We start from the raw sequence: 17,034 nt of genomic DNA on the forward strand, positions 1-17,034 counted from the left end.
ATAGATTGATCGTGGTAAAGATCAGAACAGTATCAGGTCTTGTGATGCCAGTTCAGTGCCTCCTGAGGTCTTAATTAATGTCTGTGTTAGTTTTGACATCTTCTGTTTGCTTCCTTTCCCCCAAAGACTGGGTGGAGTATGTCCATTTTATTAAATTGATGGGATCTTCTCTTTTCAAAAAGGATTGATAAGAGGTTGGAGAAATTCTGTTTCCGACATTTAGAGGACCCATTCCATCTACTAGGGAACTCCAGCTGTGTCAGCGAGGGCAGATTTCCCCGCCCTCAAAGACTGAAACTGGGTCTCTCCCCAGCTCGGGCGGTCCCCAGGGCCTGGTGATTTCTCTCAGGAGTGGTTCCTATCCTGGAGATCTCTCCAGGACCCTTCTGTCGGCCTTTGTGGTCCGTACCATGCAAGCACCAGCACTGGCCAGGCCCCAGCAGCACCGAGAACCTAGCGGGAGCGCTCAGGCACCGCATCCCTCGCCGCGCGCCCCGGTCTCCACGGCAACCAGGGAGGCGCCGACCCCTGACCCCGCGGCCCCGCCCGGCCCCGCCCCTCGCGTTCCCAGGATCAACATGGAGAAGGCGAACCCGGAAGTGCCGCCGCCGCCGCCCGCCCGGTGCTAGGAGCCGCTGGCCCGGCCAGGCCGAGCCCCGCGCCCGCAGCCCTGCAGCTCGCGGCCCGCCCCGCGCCCCGCCGGCGCCGGGGCGTCCGCGTCCCCCGCCCCGTCCCACTCCGCCCTCGGGCGACCCGCCTCCGTCCGGGAGGAGGAGCCCAGGCGAGGGGGAGGAGGAGGGAGAGGTTTGCGAGAGGGAGCAAGGCCGCGCGAGCCGCCGGCGGTTCGTATTACCGGGGTTGGGAGGAGGAGCCGGGCTGGCCGGCGGGCGAGCGGGGCGGGCGGGAGGCGTGGGGAGGCGTAGGCGGCCTGGCCGCAGGAGGCAGGCGGGAGGCCGGGCGCGCCTCCCACCTCCACAGCCCCTGAGCGGCCAGGCCTCACCTGCCCGCAGGCCCCGGAGCCGCCGCCGCCCAGGGCCGTCCCCGGGCGGGCACCGGGGGACGGTGGCTACGCGAGTCGCGCGGGTCCGCGCGGAGGCCTGGACGGTGCGGCCAGGTGATGTGGGCCCCTGTGCTTCTCCAGAGGAAAGGGACCCCCAGAGCAGCCGTGCCCCCGGGCTTCCCCCGCGAGGCGCTCTGACATCTGCCCTAGGGTAGCTGGGCAGCCCGAGCCGGTCCGGCCGGGTCGAGTGTCCTTAGGATGCAGTGCTTACGGAATTAGGCTCTCCCTACGGGAGGGGCACTCCCTGCGCTCCAGAACCCGGCGCAGAGAAAAAGGGCAGAATGATGCTGTCCGAGCAAGCCCAAAAGTGGTTTCCAACCCACGTGCAGGTCACAGTGCTCCAAGCCAAAGATCTGAAGCCAAAAGGCAAAAGTGGCACCAATGACACATACACTATAATTCAGCTGGGCAAGGAAAAGTACTCCACCTCTGTAGCTGAAAAAACCCTTGAGCCAGTGTGGAAGGAAGAGGCCTCCTTTGAGCTGCCTGGGTTGCTAATGCAGGGGAATCCAGAGAAATACATTCTTTTCCTCATAGTTATGCACAGGTCCCTGGTGGGTCTGGATAAATTTTTAGGGCAGGTGGCAATCAATCTCAATGACATCTTTGAGGACAAACAAAGAAGGAAAACAGAGTAAGTTTTGTAATTTATTTGAATTTGGGGGCACTTTACTTATTTATGAATTTTCTGATCCTGAAAATTACTTGAATGGGGGGGCATTGGTTTTTGGATTGAAATATGGCCAGTTTTAAGCACGCTATTTGCATGACTGTGAAGTAAAAATAGTCCTTGTAATGAAACAATTTTTAAATGGAGTGATTAATGACCCATTCTCTCTGTTAGAGGTAAATATCTATTATTGAATATTTTGATTGGATTTTAAGAATGTAAATATGACTTGAGAAAATCAACATTATTTTACTTTTTATAAGAAGCTTGGATCTCATTGTTGACCAACTAAAACTGATATAGGTGTAATTTATAATCTTTAAAAAACATTACAACTTTTCATGAAATGGAAAATCAGAAAATTAAATCTGCCAATGTAATGTTTGTATGTATGTTGAACTCTGTGGCTGTGGAAAGATGAATTATCAAATTTAAAACTCAGTATTTAATTTGAGCATTATAAACACAGTTGTCTATTATTTTAGCCCAACCTCTTTTTAGGGTCATTACATCTTGATAGGGTATGAAGCTGTTAAAAGATAAAACACAGTTTTAAAAGTGCACACAAACCTCAATCCTGCACCCACTAATGTTTTCCTCTGAATTTGCATTATAGTAGAGTTGTTATTATATTACTTCAGAATTAGTTCTGCAAAACTAGTGTGTTTAGATCATATTAACGGCTATAAGATTACAGACAGTGATTAAATTCTTGTGATTTAGTGATTTAATGACTTCTTCAATAAAACATGGCCTTTTTAGTGTGACTTTCATGCTTGACTTAGATAAATTTCAATTTAAAAATTACAATACAAATTAGGACAAGCAATTATATCTAAAATTGAAAAAATAGTATGCTTTTTAAACAAATAAATATATATACCCCATTCTTAAAATATTTCTAGTCTGAGAGAAAATTAAGACCAATGGAATTAATGGGAGGAAATTGGGTAGAATTTGTAAGACGACTTAGACTTCCAAAACAGCCCTTGTGTTTCTTTCAGTTGTAACTAATTTATTTTCCCTTTGAGAAACTTTTTTCCATAATGATATTGTTAAGTTCATGTTAAATTTTTTATATTTGAAACTATATTTTAAAACAACTACTCCTTACTTTTTCTGAACATATCTGTCTGTGCACTTCTCTTGATCAGAGTGTTTTGTTTTATTTTGAATCTGTTCTTTTTCTAAGATTTAATACACTTTGAGTAAAAAAGTAGAGTTAAAAAATACTAGGAATGCAAGAAGAAAAATGGTAAATATTTAACCTAATTGAAGAGATGAGAATATTTTAAAAGGGAGAAAAAGTTTTTACAAAGTGTAAAGTTAAATATTTATCAATGATTTTAAAAAGAAAACTATTGGATACTTTTTTATTAAAAAGTTGTATTCAGTTTCCTCCAAAGGGTTCTTCATCAAATTTAAAGTAAGAAGTGAGTAATTACCAAAGAATTTGTTTCAAATTGCCAATTTGGGGTGACTCAGTATGTACTGTGTAAAATGTTTTGAATGTAAACTTTTAAGTATATTGTAACTTCAGATTTCTTACTGTACTTAAGTAGTACTTTTATTGAGGAATAATGTACTGTAGGCCTCTGGAACATAAATTTTTCAAGTTAAAGTAGGCCCAAGTGTGAACCCGAAGTTCTAAGGATGAAATAGCTTTTTAAAGTTTCTTCTTGTTTTATTTCTTTCTTTGGCAGTGTCACATTTACAATAAATTTGGCTATGAGCAATGCCCTAATATTGTAGTGTCTATATAAAATTGATTAGAACTTTTTTGGGGAAAATGCTTTGAAATGTTATCAACAGAGCTTGTGATGTTATTGCATTCAAAGCAATTTTCATATGTTATGAAACCCTTAACATTTTCTTTGTGGCTAAATGGGGACCACGTATTTGATGAGGTATGTTTATTGGTAATAATTCTAGATTTTTAATATATTTAATAGTTTCCTTTTCCAGCACAGCTGTACATGTGGCAAAGTAAGAGACAGATTTCAGCCACCGGTGTATTGCAAGAAAGATATTTAATATTCTGCACATTGCTAAACCTTGTCAGCATATTCCCAAATGCTTTTTTGGAAAACTGGTATGAGTGATGAAGACTACCAGCTGATTTAGAAGTCCCATGAAACTGCTGGGTGTGATGCTTTTTACTTTTTGACACTGAAGACAAGTATTTACATCATGTCTTCTAGTTGTGTTGAAACATGATGGTTAAGACTATTATTTTATGTATTTTTTCATGTCTTGAAAATATTTTTTTTTTCTTTTAAGGAGAAGGGAAAAGGGCCCAAGCCCAAATCCTAGCAGTGGAAAGAGTACTTGTGTATTTCCACCTTTAATGGATGTCTGGGTTGGTTCTGGCATGAGATTTAAGATATAGTACAATGTTTAATAATAGAATGGTAAAATCGTTGATGCTATTATGTAATATCCATCGATTTTTTTACAATAGAAGGTGATGTTGATTTTTTTAAAAAATGCTGGTAAAAAGTAATAACAATTTGAGTCCCTAGAGTTAGGTATGATTCCAGCATACATAGATTTTAGGACTTTAGCATGGGTCTCTGCAGTGCACCTGCGTCCTGGCCTCTGGCACTCTTATTGCCAATCTTGTCCCATTTCTGACCACACAGCACCAATTGCTTGGGAATAGTTCCCACATATGTGGTGGTTTTTGAACATGGACCTGTGCCCACTAAAAAATTGAACAGAGGCCATATACAGTTTAAACCCAGTACTCTAGAGGTTAAAAAAAAAAAAAAAACAAAAAAACCCAGCATTAATTCAGTGAACCTCAAATGCTGTGTCTTCATTTTATCTTTTTATCCGATGGGGAAACAAACATCTCAGGAGTGAGTCTTGAAGCCTTTCCCCTTATGTCAGTTTCAACACAAAGCCACTAAAGCTTCTTGTCATTGCTACTTTTTAAACTAGTATATTTGTCGGAGTTATTTGCAGATTATTTTTCTTCTTTGTGGGGGGATAGAAAATGTACTGTATTTATAGTTGTATTCAGACACTGATTGCTTTATTCTTTTAAAGTTATCTAGGTCTTAGGAATTCCCTACTAAAAAACAAAATGGTGGATTGATGGTTTTAAGAATGTGATTCTAGAAATGAAAAATTGAATATTTATTTAGTGCAAGGCAAACTGCCTTCAAAGAGCTTATACTCTAGCAATAAAGAACTGCATTGCCTCCTTTTGGGCTGTCACATCTCCTGGTTAAATGCAGCATCCTGTAATATGTGGCACCATGTGGTTAACCTTATTAACACATGTGGTCCATCAAATAAGGAAGAACTTCTAGTCTCCTGCAGATGTTATTCATCAACTTTATTTTTTTTTTCTTTTGACTTTGCTTTGACGTTGGGAAATTGTGTATCATTCTCTGTGCCTCAATTTCCTCACCTATAAAATAAGGATGTTAAAATAGATGATTTTATTTGATCTTCTTTCTAAAATTCTATGAATTTTGACTGTTTTCCCCACTTTCCATTTTTGGGTTTTGGTGTATTTTCTTCTCAGATTTACTTTGACTCGTTATACACATGGAAATCCCACATGCTTGTAGCTGGTGTAGATGTCGTGTGTCATTTCTGTCTTTCCTGGAAAGGACTGTGAACCAGTCTCCCATTTAATTCAGCCTTCTCTTGGTACATCCTGTTGCTAACAATGAGAGAAAGAACTAATGTAAAATTAGATCAGAGTTCTTTTGTAGCTAAGAAAATTTGTTACACTTGATTAAAGCTATATTTAAATAACTTGTCTCCAGGAATGGATATCATGCTTCATTACTAAGTAATGTGAAAACATCATAGGAGCTCTTTTCTAGACTTGATTCTGCAGTTTTCTGGCTGTTTGCCCTGTAAAATGACCAGTTGTGACACCAACAACTGGAGAATTTCTCATGGATAAAAATATTGTAGACAACACCAAAATAAACTTTGCTTCTTACACATAATTTAAAAATGGGCAGCACGATACTCTAATATGCTATACAGTAGCAATAGTAAGTGAGGCAAATAGATTCTAATAGGAAATATTTCAACTTTTCAAAAAAATTTATAGGATTTATTATTTGTCACTTTCTATGTTTCACTCATTTTTGTATATTTTCTTGGAAAAGACTTTGATCCATTTTATATGAATCTAAATTACATCATTCACAGTTTAATGATTAGCAAACTGTATGTAGTGGTTTTAAGTGTAAAGAAAATTCTTATAATACTTTGACATGAGTAATATTTTGGGGTGGGCAAAATATTAATGTTATTAAAGTGTATTTATTATTTTTATGATACTCAAAAATAATTTGAATTAGTGAATTCTTTCAAAGTCTCTGCCTCAGTGTATTTTATTTAATATTAAAAAATGTTCTCTGTCCATTGGTAACACTTATCTCATATGGAAATATATTAACTATTGTTGATAAGAATTTTTGATGATGAGTAATTTTCAAATTGTGAAAGAAGACTTATCCAAAATCCTTACACTTGAGAAAGACCTGTTCCTTCAGTACATGTCACAGTACAGAAATAATGATCTGCTTTTAAAGTGAAACAATGAGTGAAACCACAAACACTCTGGCCAACAGGTTCTCATCTAGTGCTCGGTTGCCCTGATGTGTGCAGTAGCTTTACCTAAAGAACTGTGTGTATATGCCAAGGTCTGATAGCCTTTCTTCATTACATGTTACAACACATTTTTTTTTCTTTTTTTTAAGGTGGTTTAGGTTAGAATCCAAACAAGGAAAAAGAGTCAAAAACAGGGGTGAGATAAAGGTCAATATTCAATTTATGAGGAACAATATGACAGCAAGTATGTTTGACTTATCAATGAAGGACAAAACAAGATCTCCTTTTGCAAAATTGAAAGATAAGATGAAAGGTAGAAAAAATGATGGGACATTTTCTGATACGTCTTCTGCAATCATTCCAAGTACTCCCATGCCTGATGCCAGTACTGAATTTTCAAGTGGTGAAATACAGATGAAATCCAAACCAAAAAAGCCTTTTCTTTTGGGTCCTCAGCGTCTCTCTTCTGCACATTCAATGTCTGATTTAACGGGGTCCCACATGTCTTCTGAGAAACTGAAGTCTGGTGCTGTAGGTTACACACATCTTCTTGGACGCCACATAGAGTCCTTTGGAGCCGTTCCAGAAAATGGTAAGTGGTACCTTCTTTCCAGTGTAGTCTTTCCTCAGTAGTCTTAATTACTCTTGTAGTTTTTAAGTGTAACTTCTAAAGTAGAAAAACTAAAATTGCCGTTTCATGGTGGTATTTTATAGATTTAGTCGTCTATCAATTATTGAGTGTCTACTGTACCATTGATAAATTCATTGAAAGCAGAGTTTGTTTACATTTTTATATATTTTATTGGTTGATAATAAAATAAGTTTCAGTCTCTTTTCATGCCCTGGCTTCTTTTTTTTTTTTTTTTTTTACTGTTGTTTCTCCTGCCTTGAAAGCCTGAAGCATAAATGAACATTCAATTTCATCATAAGGTTCTTGGGGAAAAAACTTTAATGTTCAGAAATAAGAAAGTCAATTTAATGCTAATGATGAAAAAAAGCCAAAAAACAAAAAACAAACTTTGAGATTTCTAGCATTATCATGCCAGTGGGTCCTCTAGTTTTGACATTATTGTTTGTTTGTGTGATGGTTTCTGAGCTAAGTAAATTACTAATTGTCTAATAAGACACTAATTGTTAGTAGCCTAACTTCAGAACGTTATACCTTTCCATTTTAAGATTGTTTTCCTTGATTATTTTTAAGGTTAATACCTTTAAATAGCTAATTGCACTCATTCTAAAAGCTGCAGAATGTGTCAAATAGTATGATGTAATGTGTCACTGATTATGTACTAACTACAAAATTGTTTGTAGGAAGTCTTAAGTCTCCACACAGAAGAGCATTAAGCTTTGATACTTCTAAAATGAACCAACCTGACAGCATTGTGGGTGAAGGTGAATCGTCTTTTGGAAGACAAAATGACCCATTTACAAATGTGACTGCTTCATTACCCCAAAAATTCGCAACACTGCCAAGGAAGAAAAATCCATTTGAAGAAAGCAGTGAATCATGGGACAGCAGCATGAATTTATTTTCAAAACCAATTGAAGTAAGAAAAGAAAATAAAAGAGAGAAAAGGGAGAAAGTTAGCCTATTTGAAAGAGTGACTGGGAAAAAAGATGGCAGAAGATCTGATAAACTTAACAATGGGGGATCTGATAGCCCTTGTGACTTGAAGTCACCTAATGCATGTAATGAAAATCGTCAGGACTATTTTGATTATGACTCAACTAATCCGTTTACAACAAAATTCAGGGCTTCAAATATAATGCCATCTTCAAGGTAAGCTTTGAATGGGGAAGGTTGTGCTATTTATAAAATAAATTCTTTTTATTTTGCTTGGAATTTTTTTCTTTTTTATAATTGCTTATAGAGCCAAGTAATTTTGCATACATCTTTGGAATTGAACTTTTTATCTTGGAAGGATTGAAAGGATAAAAGATTTTTATTCCCTACCCTAGTCTGCTCTCACTTATGTAAGCCAAAACTCACCAAAACTTTGGAGAAACAGCATGCCTTTTGATGAGACATGGTGACAGTGAATAATCCAGGGGTGTGAGTGCAAGCCAGAGATGTATTCCTAGATATTTTCCAGGGATTAAGTCCTGGGCTGTCTAGAGAGGTTTAGTAGACCAGTAGCGGCACATAGTCTGTTGTTTAAGAATTAGTACTGAAATATTAATGTTTCTATTCTGATGATTTCAGGATAGATTTTCCTTACTAAATGATTGTTTAGGAATAGTTTTGTGAATGTTCATTGGAATTCAGTGACCCGCATGGATACTGTAAATACGTAAGAGATCTTTATGAAGATTTATAATCATAGGAATAATCATTATGATAAAGATTAGAATTTCAAACTCGTGAGTTTTTAGTTTTATATATACTGCTACTTTTTCTTATTCCTTAGAATTTGGAACTGTATATTTTAAATGCAATTAATGAATTTTGTAGGTGTGAATGATTCAGTGAGGATAAATAGCTCATGAAGTACATAGTACAAAGCTAGCCCCAAAAGGGAACCCTTAAATGGTGACTAATACAGGTTGAGCATCCCAGTCAGAAAATCTAAAATCCAAAATGCTCTTCTTTAAGAAATGTGGACTTCAGCATTAATGGTTTTATAGTAGATGGAACTCTTGGAATTTTGGATTTTGGAACAGTTTATTAGAGTTTGGATTTTTCGATTGGGAATATTCAACCTGTAAAGTCTGCAAATATTCCCAAATCCAAAAAGCTTAAAGGCATATTGGGTAAGGGATACCCCACCTGTATTGTGTTTTTGTGTTGTCAGTCGTTTTATTCATGAGCAGCTCTTTGCTTTGTCCCACTGTAAGCAGCAAGGGTAGTGTGACAGTCTCCCTTGGAGGCTCTGCTCTCCCCCTCCCTTGTGCATCTTCCATCACATCAAAAGCCATGTATTTAAATTTTGGAAGGGAAATGCGTATTTCTTTCATTCTCTTTTATCAATAAATGGGTATTTGCTGTGGTTTTAGCAGCATCATTCAGTTTTGTTTATAGACTATACCTCAGAGAAATAAATTTTTACCATTGGTGTCAGTGTGTTCTTGAAAAGTTTTGAAGTGCTATTCTAAAATATTTTGTGTTGGTATTTCATGTAGTATCCTTCACGTCTTTCATAAGTCCTACATTACAGGGGTAAATAAACATATATTAGCTTTTCTCTGCTTTTACTGACCTTTCTTTTGCAGAATGTTGTTGAAAACAACTGTGCAAGATAAGAGATAACTTAGAGATGGAGTAATTTCGGTAATTTTAGAGTTAATGAAAAGCAAGAAGATGGGACATGATAGAAAAATAATATTTTATGTTAGCATTTGAAAAATAATTATAAAAGTAAATATATATTTAATTGCCCTGGACTTGGGCTGCACTCATGGATTGCCACAAGCTTTAAAAGTACGTGTGGCCTATTGGTAGATGAAGACTTTGCTTGGGTTTCTTCACTATTACTGTTCCTGTTAAAATTAGAGCTGTTTCATGATGTATGTAGAAAATGATTGCATGTATATAAAAATAGGTTTTTAAAATTTTAAGGCCTTTTTCTTCATATTTAGGAGGTGGCAGATATAAGGACAGAAAGGACAGAGTGTATAAATTCCTGGAAGATTCTCATTTTCTGTCATAATCCATCTTTGTGGTAAATGTGAAACATTTAAATAAAGGGGTAGCTCTAGTTAATAGTGTAAAAAAGAAGAGTTGAATGTAAGTTGACGCAGAGAAGGAATACAGTTCATGTTTTTAGGAAGCAGCTTTGTTTTGGGTAGAATTTGGGCAGATACTATTAAGATAGTGTGTTCTTTACATGACAACATCAGCATTCTTGTTTATCCTCCCAGTATCATCCCCCAGTTACTTGGGACTGTTTGAATTTCTCAAGTTAATATCCAAATCACTTTTGAGGCTATAGACTCAAATCACAAGGACACGTGTTGTGCATTATTTTTCCCATAGTACTATAGATCTGTTTACAGTCTCCTGGACCCTTCTGACTAGTCTTTGTGAGAACACTGAACAAAGCTGAAGGGGAATATATAGCTGTGAAGCTGAACTTGGTTTTTGTTGAGGGGATTGGTCCATCTGAGATTGCAGGAATAGAGAAACTCTGTGATAGCTGTCTAAGTGAATAATACTTATGATTAAAACTAGAGAATTTTCTTTATGCACATAATTTAAAGTTTCTAAGGAGATTTTTTTTTAAAGAAGTGCAAGTGAAGTCTGCCTGAAGGAATCACATTGGAAATCACAAAACATACTTTTTTGCTTCTGTGTTTGGAATAGTTCCCCTAGCTATAATAAACAACTCCAGATATCACTGGCTCACCACAGTAAAAGTTGTTCACTTCTGTCACAAAACAGTACACAGAGGTGGGGATGGAAAATATGGCTGCTCTCTTGATGCAGTCATTCAGCACCACATAGTCTCTCAGGCTTCTTCCTTCTTGTAGTGTTACCATTTATCACAAGCCCTCCAAGATCATTGCAGCAGGGAAAGGGAGGGGAGGATCACAGGTGGATCATTTTTGTGTGTCAGGCCTAGCAGTGGTTTGCATTGCTACCCCATACATCCCCTTGGCCAGGGCTCAGTCATGTCCCAGTGCCACTGCAATCAGTTAAGAAATAGTTTAGTTGTATACCCAGAAGAAAATGGAACTGGGTTGACACAAGGTCAGCTTTCTACTGAGAAGTTTGGAGGCTGGAACACTGGGCATCTGCAGAACTACAGCAGTGTAATTGAGAGAATAGTTGGAATTTTTATAAATTTCAGGAAGATGTTTTATCAGCTTATATTTGGTATTGAGTTGTTTGTGTATCAAAAATGCTGCTACTTTATTTATTGATACAAAGTAGATTGATGACATATTTATCAGCGAGTTTTACCTTTACCATTTATCAACTGACTCATCAACTAATTTGTTATAGTTGTCCCACAATTTGTAAAGCAGCTCTTCTTTGCATCTGCAGAATATCATTTTCTAAAAACAAATATGCTTGTATGATTCTTATACCTTTTAAATAATTTGTTTATAACCACTGATTTTGAGAAATTATCAAAAATAATTTGAAAAGTGGAAATGGTTGGGTGTTTTCAAAATTTTTTTTTTCTTTAAGCTGGGACATAGCTTAGACCCTTCTCTTAGGTAGGGATGAGTGGCCAAGTTCTACCTTATTAAAGAGCTAATGGAAAGATAAATATCACTTCTAAGCCTCTTACACTTCTAAGACCTCCTCCACAGGTCCAGACCAGGGCTGGCAGCTAAGGCTTGTGGGCCAAGTCTGGCTTGCTGCCTGTTTTTGTAAATAAAGTTGTGCTGGTACACAGCCGCCCGCAACTTTGGGTGGCTATTTTTGTGCTACCGTGGTAGAGTGGATGGTTGTGTCAGAGACCGTATGGCCTGAGAAGCCCAGATATTTATTATTTGGCCTTTAACAGGTATAGACTGCTGCCCCAGCACCAACTGAATGCAGGGGTTCTTTAAGAAGGGCAGAGCCAGGAGATAGGAGCAGCTAGACCCCCCACATGTGTGTGGAAGGCCCTGGAGCAGGAACAACAAGTTGGACTTTGACTGAAAGAAAGATTCTCTGAATATTAAGTTGCTGATTTTTTTTTTTATATATTTGTTACAGAAATTAACATTATTTACCCTACTAAGCAGGGTATGTAAACTATAGTACCTTTTGTTCTATTTAAGAAAACCCAGATCAAAAATGCTTAAGAACTACTGGTTTCCAACCCCAAATCCAAACTCTTCTTTCTGAATTCAGGGCTTACTGTATTTCAGACTTTTCTTACCTATCTAACATTTACTATTCCTCATTCTGTTCTTAGTAAGTTAATTTCCTTAGCGTACCTCTCTAACTTGAGGGTCTAGTAAGTCATGCCATCTCCATTCCTGGGCTCAGGTGTGGGCTACACTCAACCTGTCTCTGAGTGCCATCAGTCCATCTATCCTTAATGCTAAGAACTCTAATATTTTCCTGAATAATAACCAGGTATTTTTGTTTTCTCGATTTCTGTTATTACGTAAATCGAAACTGCTGTGATGTTTATCATGTCCAGTTCTTAAAAGTCTTCTCCACTGAGCTGCGGAAACTTCCTACCAGTCATGCTGAATTTTCTTTCTTAGAGTCCCCCAGCACCTAGGTCAGTACACGTCCTATAGCTTGGTCATCACAGTTTCTTGGAGATTTCTTTTTTCCAAAACCACAGGTTGTTGGATCTCACCTTAGAGGGAGTTAGAATCTTTAGTGAGTAGGCACTGGAATAAAAAAATCAACATTTTAAAAACTTCCTGCTGATTGTCAGTCAAGTTTGAAACTTGCTGATTGAAGTTGTATCACCTTTTTCATAAGTATTGAATATGTTCTTTTGATGATTGTGCTAATAAACTCATATTTGAACAGAAGGCAACTTAGTGCCACTAGCTTTGCTTACTGGGCTGACAGACCCTAACTGAGTAGATAAGTCAGCTTGGCTAAAATGGATACAAAGAGAAGTAAGAGATTTTGCTGAATAGGTAAAAAGCACCTAAATTAGAGTGGACAGTAAAGACCAGATAGAAATATATATTTAATATTCAGGGTATCAGTGTGCTGAATGGTGTGCAACCTGTGGACAACTGAAGAGGAACTGTGGTATATGCTTTTCTCAGGAGCTCCAGACTCCCTGAGTAAGTTCAGAACACCACTTAGTTCAGACATTTTATTAACATACAGAAGAAATTGCTACCAATGTCTTACTTTGAAATTTTGAAAAAGTCAAGAATATAAGCCTACTCTGTGATAAGCTCATATAATTTGAGGTTAGTGGAGCAGCCAATCAGAGAAACAATGAATAGGAGAGACTCTTTCCAGAGAATTTTGCTTAGGGCACAAAGGTGTGTGACTTGCTTCCACTTCATTACTTTCAGCTTCACTGCAATTATGAATACCAGGTAACAAATTCTTAGTTACCCTAGGATAACTTACTGGTTTGTTTTATAATATTATTCCTCATATGATTGATTTTATTAGAGCATGTATTTCCATTTGTAATATTTGCTGTACACAAGAGCCTGCCTCCTCTTAGCTGATGAACAGGCCAAAAATTCATTTAGGACAATATTAAGATCAAAACTCATATTCATCACTCATATTTTATAATTTTGCATGACAGAGTGCCTTTAACATCAGATTGACCTCTTTCCCTCTTTCTCTTTTTTAATCCTATTAAAATTCATCAATTCCTATCTATTATTGTGTCCTACCTTTCTCAGGAACTATGAAACATTGGTTTCCAGAATGGATATTTAAGTGTTTCTAATTTTCCCAAATAAAAAAATCACAATAGGCCTATTAGCAGGTAACCATTATTATGCAGTTGTATAAGATGGTCCACGAAAAAAATGGTCTTGTATAAGGTTACATTTTGATTTTAAGAAGAATGGTAAACAAATGATCCTAAAGAAAAGATCCTATTCATAGGTTTTAAAACTTCATTTTTATAACGTCCCCTATGAACAATTTTTTTTCCTGAATGAGTTTAAAGATCAATCTTTGACATAATAAACCTCATTGTGCATAACATTTATTTTAATAGCAATAATTACTTTTTGTTCATATTTGTCTAAAGATAATTTGCCTGTTATTCATAGTAGGCTGTAAATCTTTTACGCAGCCAAAAATTTGCCTCATTTATGAGATAGAAAGCACAAACTCTTGAGATGATTTTTAGAGCCATTAATCCATTAGTGTCTAGGGATTTGCAGAATGTTTCCAATGTAGCAGTGTCCGTGAACATGAAATATATGATGTGATTAGTTCCCATAACACTAACTAGAACTTCTCTGTTTAATTCCCCAGAGACTACTTGAAACTTTTTTACCCTTTGTCATCCTAATACTCATTATATAGATCTCATTAATTGGTGCATTTCCCAATGGGTTAATTTGCAGATACTAACCATGCCATCCTTTTACTAACTCACTAATGCAAATTGATATTTATAATCTTAAAATTGAAAACAAAAAAGACAAACTTTGTTATTTTTTTTTAAGCAGAGAGATTGAGAAGATTGAGATATAGAGAAATTATGTGAGAGAGAAGAAAACAAGCCAAAAAACCCACAAAAACTACTGTAGGCTAATAAACTGATGTGAAAATTTCTCAATTTACAGCACTTGACAGGTGCTAAAAGAAAAGCATCTTTAATTTTAATGTGTTGTTAGGACCTCTTTAGAGAGACTGTACAAGTTATTAACAAGGTCCTCTGAGACAGGAGACGGGTAATTAACAAGACCTATGGAGATATAGTTTAGGTAATTAACGAGCTCTTAGGCACTGGACACAGGATAACACATAGCAAGTCCAGTAGTTAAAGAGAACAGGTTGTTAGGATATGATCAAATACAAGATAGAGTCTGTAAGTCCTCTGGAGGTTTCTGATAGGAAAGTATTAAGATTATATTCCAGTGACCCCAGTGTGTTAATTTTTGTAAATCAATATGTGAGCTTTTTGGTTTAATGTAGTTTGAGAGAATTATTTCCTTATAAAATCAACAAGCAGGGGAGCTTGTTAATATAGATTAACATTCTTTGTTAATTGCCAGTAATGAACATGTATATTGAGAAAAATACATTGGAAACACAAATTATATGGTTCTCACTTGTTTTATTAAACATTTATTGTATGTTTTTCATCTGTGGCCTGTAGGTTAACATGTCTGTTCTAGACTAACTTTGCTCTCCTGTTGACATTAAAATGATCAGGATTTAGGCCAGAGGGGAGAATGCCTGGTGCCAGTTTGATTTTTTACTTGTTATCTCTGGTTCCTCCAATCAGGCTCTCATAATATCTTTAAGTTTGAGAGTTGATGGTATTCCCAGTTGCAAATATTTGATATAGTTATTTCCTGTAGCTATTTTATATTGCTGGGGTATAAATCTTGAGTTTTGGTTCAAAAACCTCCCACATGTGTTATACTCCGAAAGTGAAATATCCAAAACCCCTTGTGAATCTTATAGTTCTTTCCATGGCTTCTTGTCTCAGTGTGGCTACTCCAGTCTATCAGGATAAATTTTTTTTTCTAAATTTCAGCTCTGATAATATAATCAAATGATATTTCCATTATAACTGTTTTTTGAGTATTTGCCGTATAAAAAAAATCAGACTATTAAGATATCAATCCTGCTTCTTAAACTTACAGAAGAGAAGGTTTGTAAATATTAGGTCTTAATTTCATGCTAAGGACTGGATTTTTGTATGGATACTGGGGAACCGTGGACATTTTTAAATTGGGTTGTGATGATTGAGCTAATCTCTCAGATAGCCTGGCAAGCATGGCGTACTTGTGGTGCAGTGAGGGGGAAGAGAATGACAGGGACACTAGTGAAGAAGCTGCTATGATTATTGAACTGAGTTGGTGCAGGTCTGTTGGCAGTGAGAGTGGAAAAGAAGGGAACATCTTTGGGAAATATTTCTGGGCTACAATAGACAAGACTTGCCCATTCTACTTTTGGGTGGATGGTGCCATGGTAGGGGAGAAGAAGCAATCATAATTATTTCAGTGATGTGTCTTAAATTTTATAAAACAGCACTTGGAAAAAAACATATTTAATGCAACAGTGTCAAGTCTATAGTCTTTGAATCAGATATTGGTATTGATGGAAAGGTTTGAGGTGTTTTATTTTTTTCCCCCGTGAGGTGCTGTCTTATTGTACATCTTTGTTAGAGACCAGGAATATGTGTTTTGAGGTGAGACTAGGAAATTAGTATCAAAACAGTAGCAGTTCTTGACAATTTGTTTTTCAAACTGTAATAAACTGTCTTTTTTTGAACACAAGAATGCAAATTCAATAACTGCTTATGGATTTATGCATGTAAAGTGTTTTCACTTTAGCTTTGTAATTACTATGTGCATTTTTTCCCAGTGGTGTTGGCTTTACCAAATCTTGAGCCTATTGTACTCCTTCTGGTAGTTTCTCATTAAGAGAATAATTTGTATTTCTTACTTCTATGTGCACCACCTCAGATAGATGCCCTCTTCTTCTGTGCCTAGAACATTCCAGTTGGGCCACTGAGACCACATTGGCAATAATTAATTTTTTTTTTAAATAACAAAAGTTTCACCTTTAGAAATATAATGTTTTTGTGTATTTAATTTATGGTTGTAGTGTTACCTCGTGACCAGGGTTTTTAAAATAGCTTCTGGTGATATAAAATAAAGCAGTTAATTTGATAATGAAGAAAGTTTTCCTTATATATATTTAATTAGTTTCTAAGAATAATAGGATCCAGACATTTGACATTTGTGTCTTTGAACTTACATTTTTAAGGGTGAATTATTCCTCTTTGATTTGTGTATTAAATATGTTACTATAGCTGTGTGCAGTGGTTCACAGGTAATCCCCATGACTTGGGAGGCAGAGGCAGGAGGATGGCAAGTTCAAGGTCAGCCTGGGCAATTTAGTGAGACTGTCTCCAAAAACAAACAAACAAAAAAACAACAAAGAGCTTGGGATGTGGTTCAGTGGTTAAGCACCCCTGGGTTCAATCCCCAGTACTGCCAAAACCCCACAAATGTTACTATATAAGTATACATAAATATGTAATATCTGTTAAATATGTATCAGCAATTGTTTAAATCAGTTCGGCTTTCTTAGAGTAAAACAATTCAAATCGCCAGTTTTTGTTTATGGTTAAACAAATGTGTGTAAAGCTGC

At 36.9% G+C, this 17,034-nt stretch overlaps 1 protein-coding gene across 2 annotated transcripts in view; it reads left to right on the forward strand.

Moving 5' to 3' along the window:
• Positions 1-943: 943 nt before the first annotated feature.
• The window catches only part of Rab11fip2 (RAB11 family interacting protein 2), a 37,696-nt gene continuing 21,605 nt past the window's right edge, over positions 944-17,034 (forward strand). The window contains exons 1-3 of one of the 2 annotated variants that reach the window (XM_071610866.1): positions 944-1,694; positions 6,464-6,906; positions 7,626-8,094. In XM_071610866.1, coding sequence (XP_071466967.1) covers positions 1,342-1,694; positions 6,464-6,906; positions 7,626-8,094 — 1,265 coding nt within the window. In that variant the 5' untranslated portion in view covers positions 944-1,341. The remainder of the gene's footprint in view (positions 1,695-6,463; positions 6,907-7,625; positions 8,095-17,034) is intronic. The other variant, XM_027930407.3, reaches the window with a different exon arrangement.

The sequence above is a fragment of the Marmota flaviventris genome, chromosome 4 (genome assembly GCF_047511675.1).
Source record: "Marmota flaviventris isolate mMarFla1 chromosome 4, mMarFla1.hap1, whole genome shotgun sequence".
In the NCBI taxonomy this organism is placed as follows: Eukaryota; Metazoa; Chordata; class Mammalia; order Rodentia; family Sciuridae; genus Marmota; species Marmota flaviventris.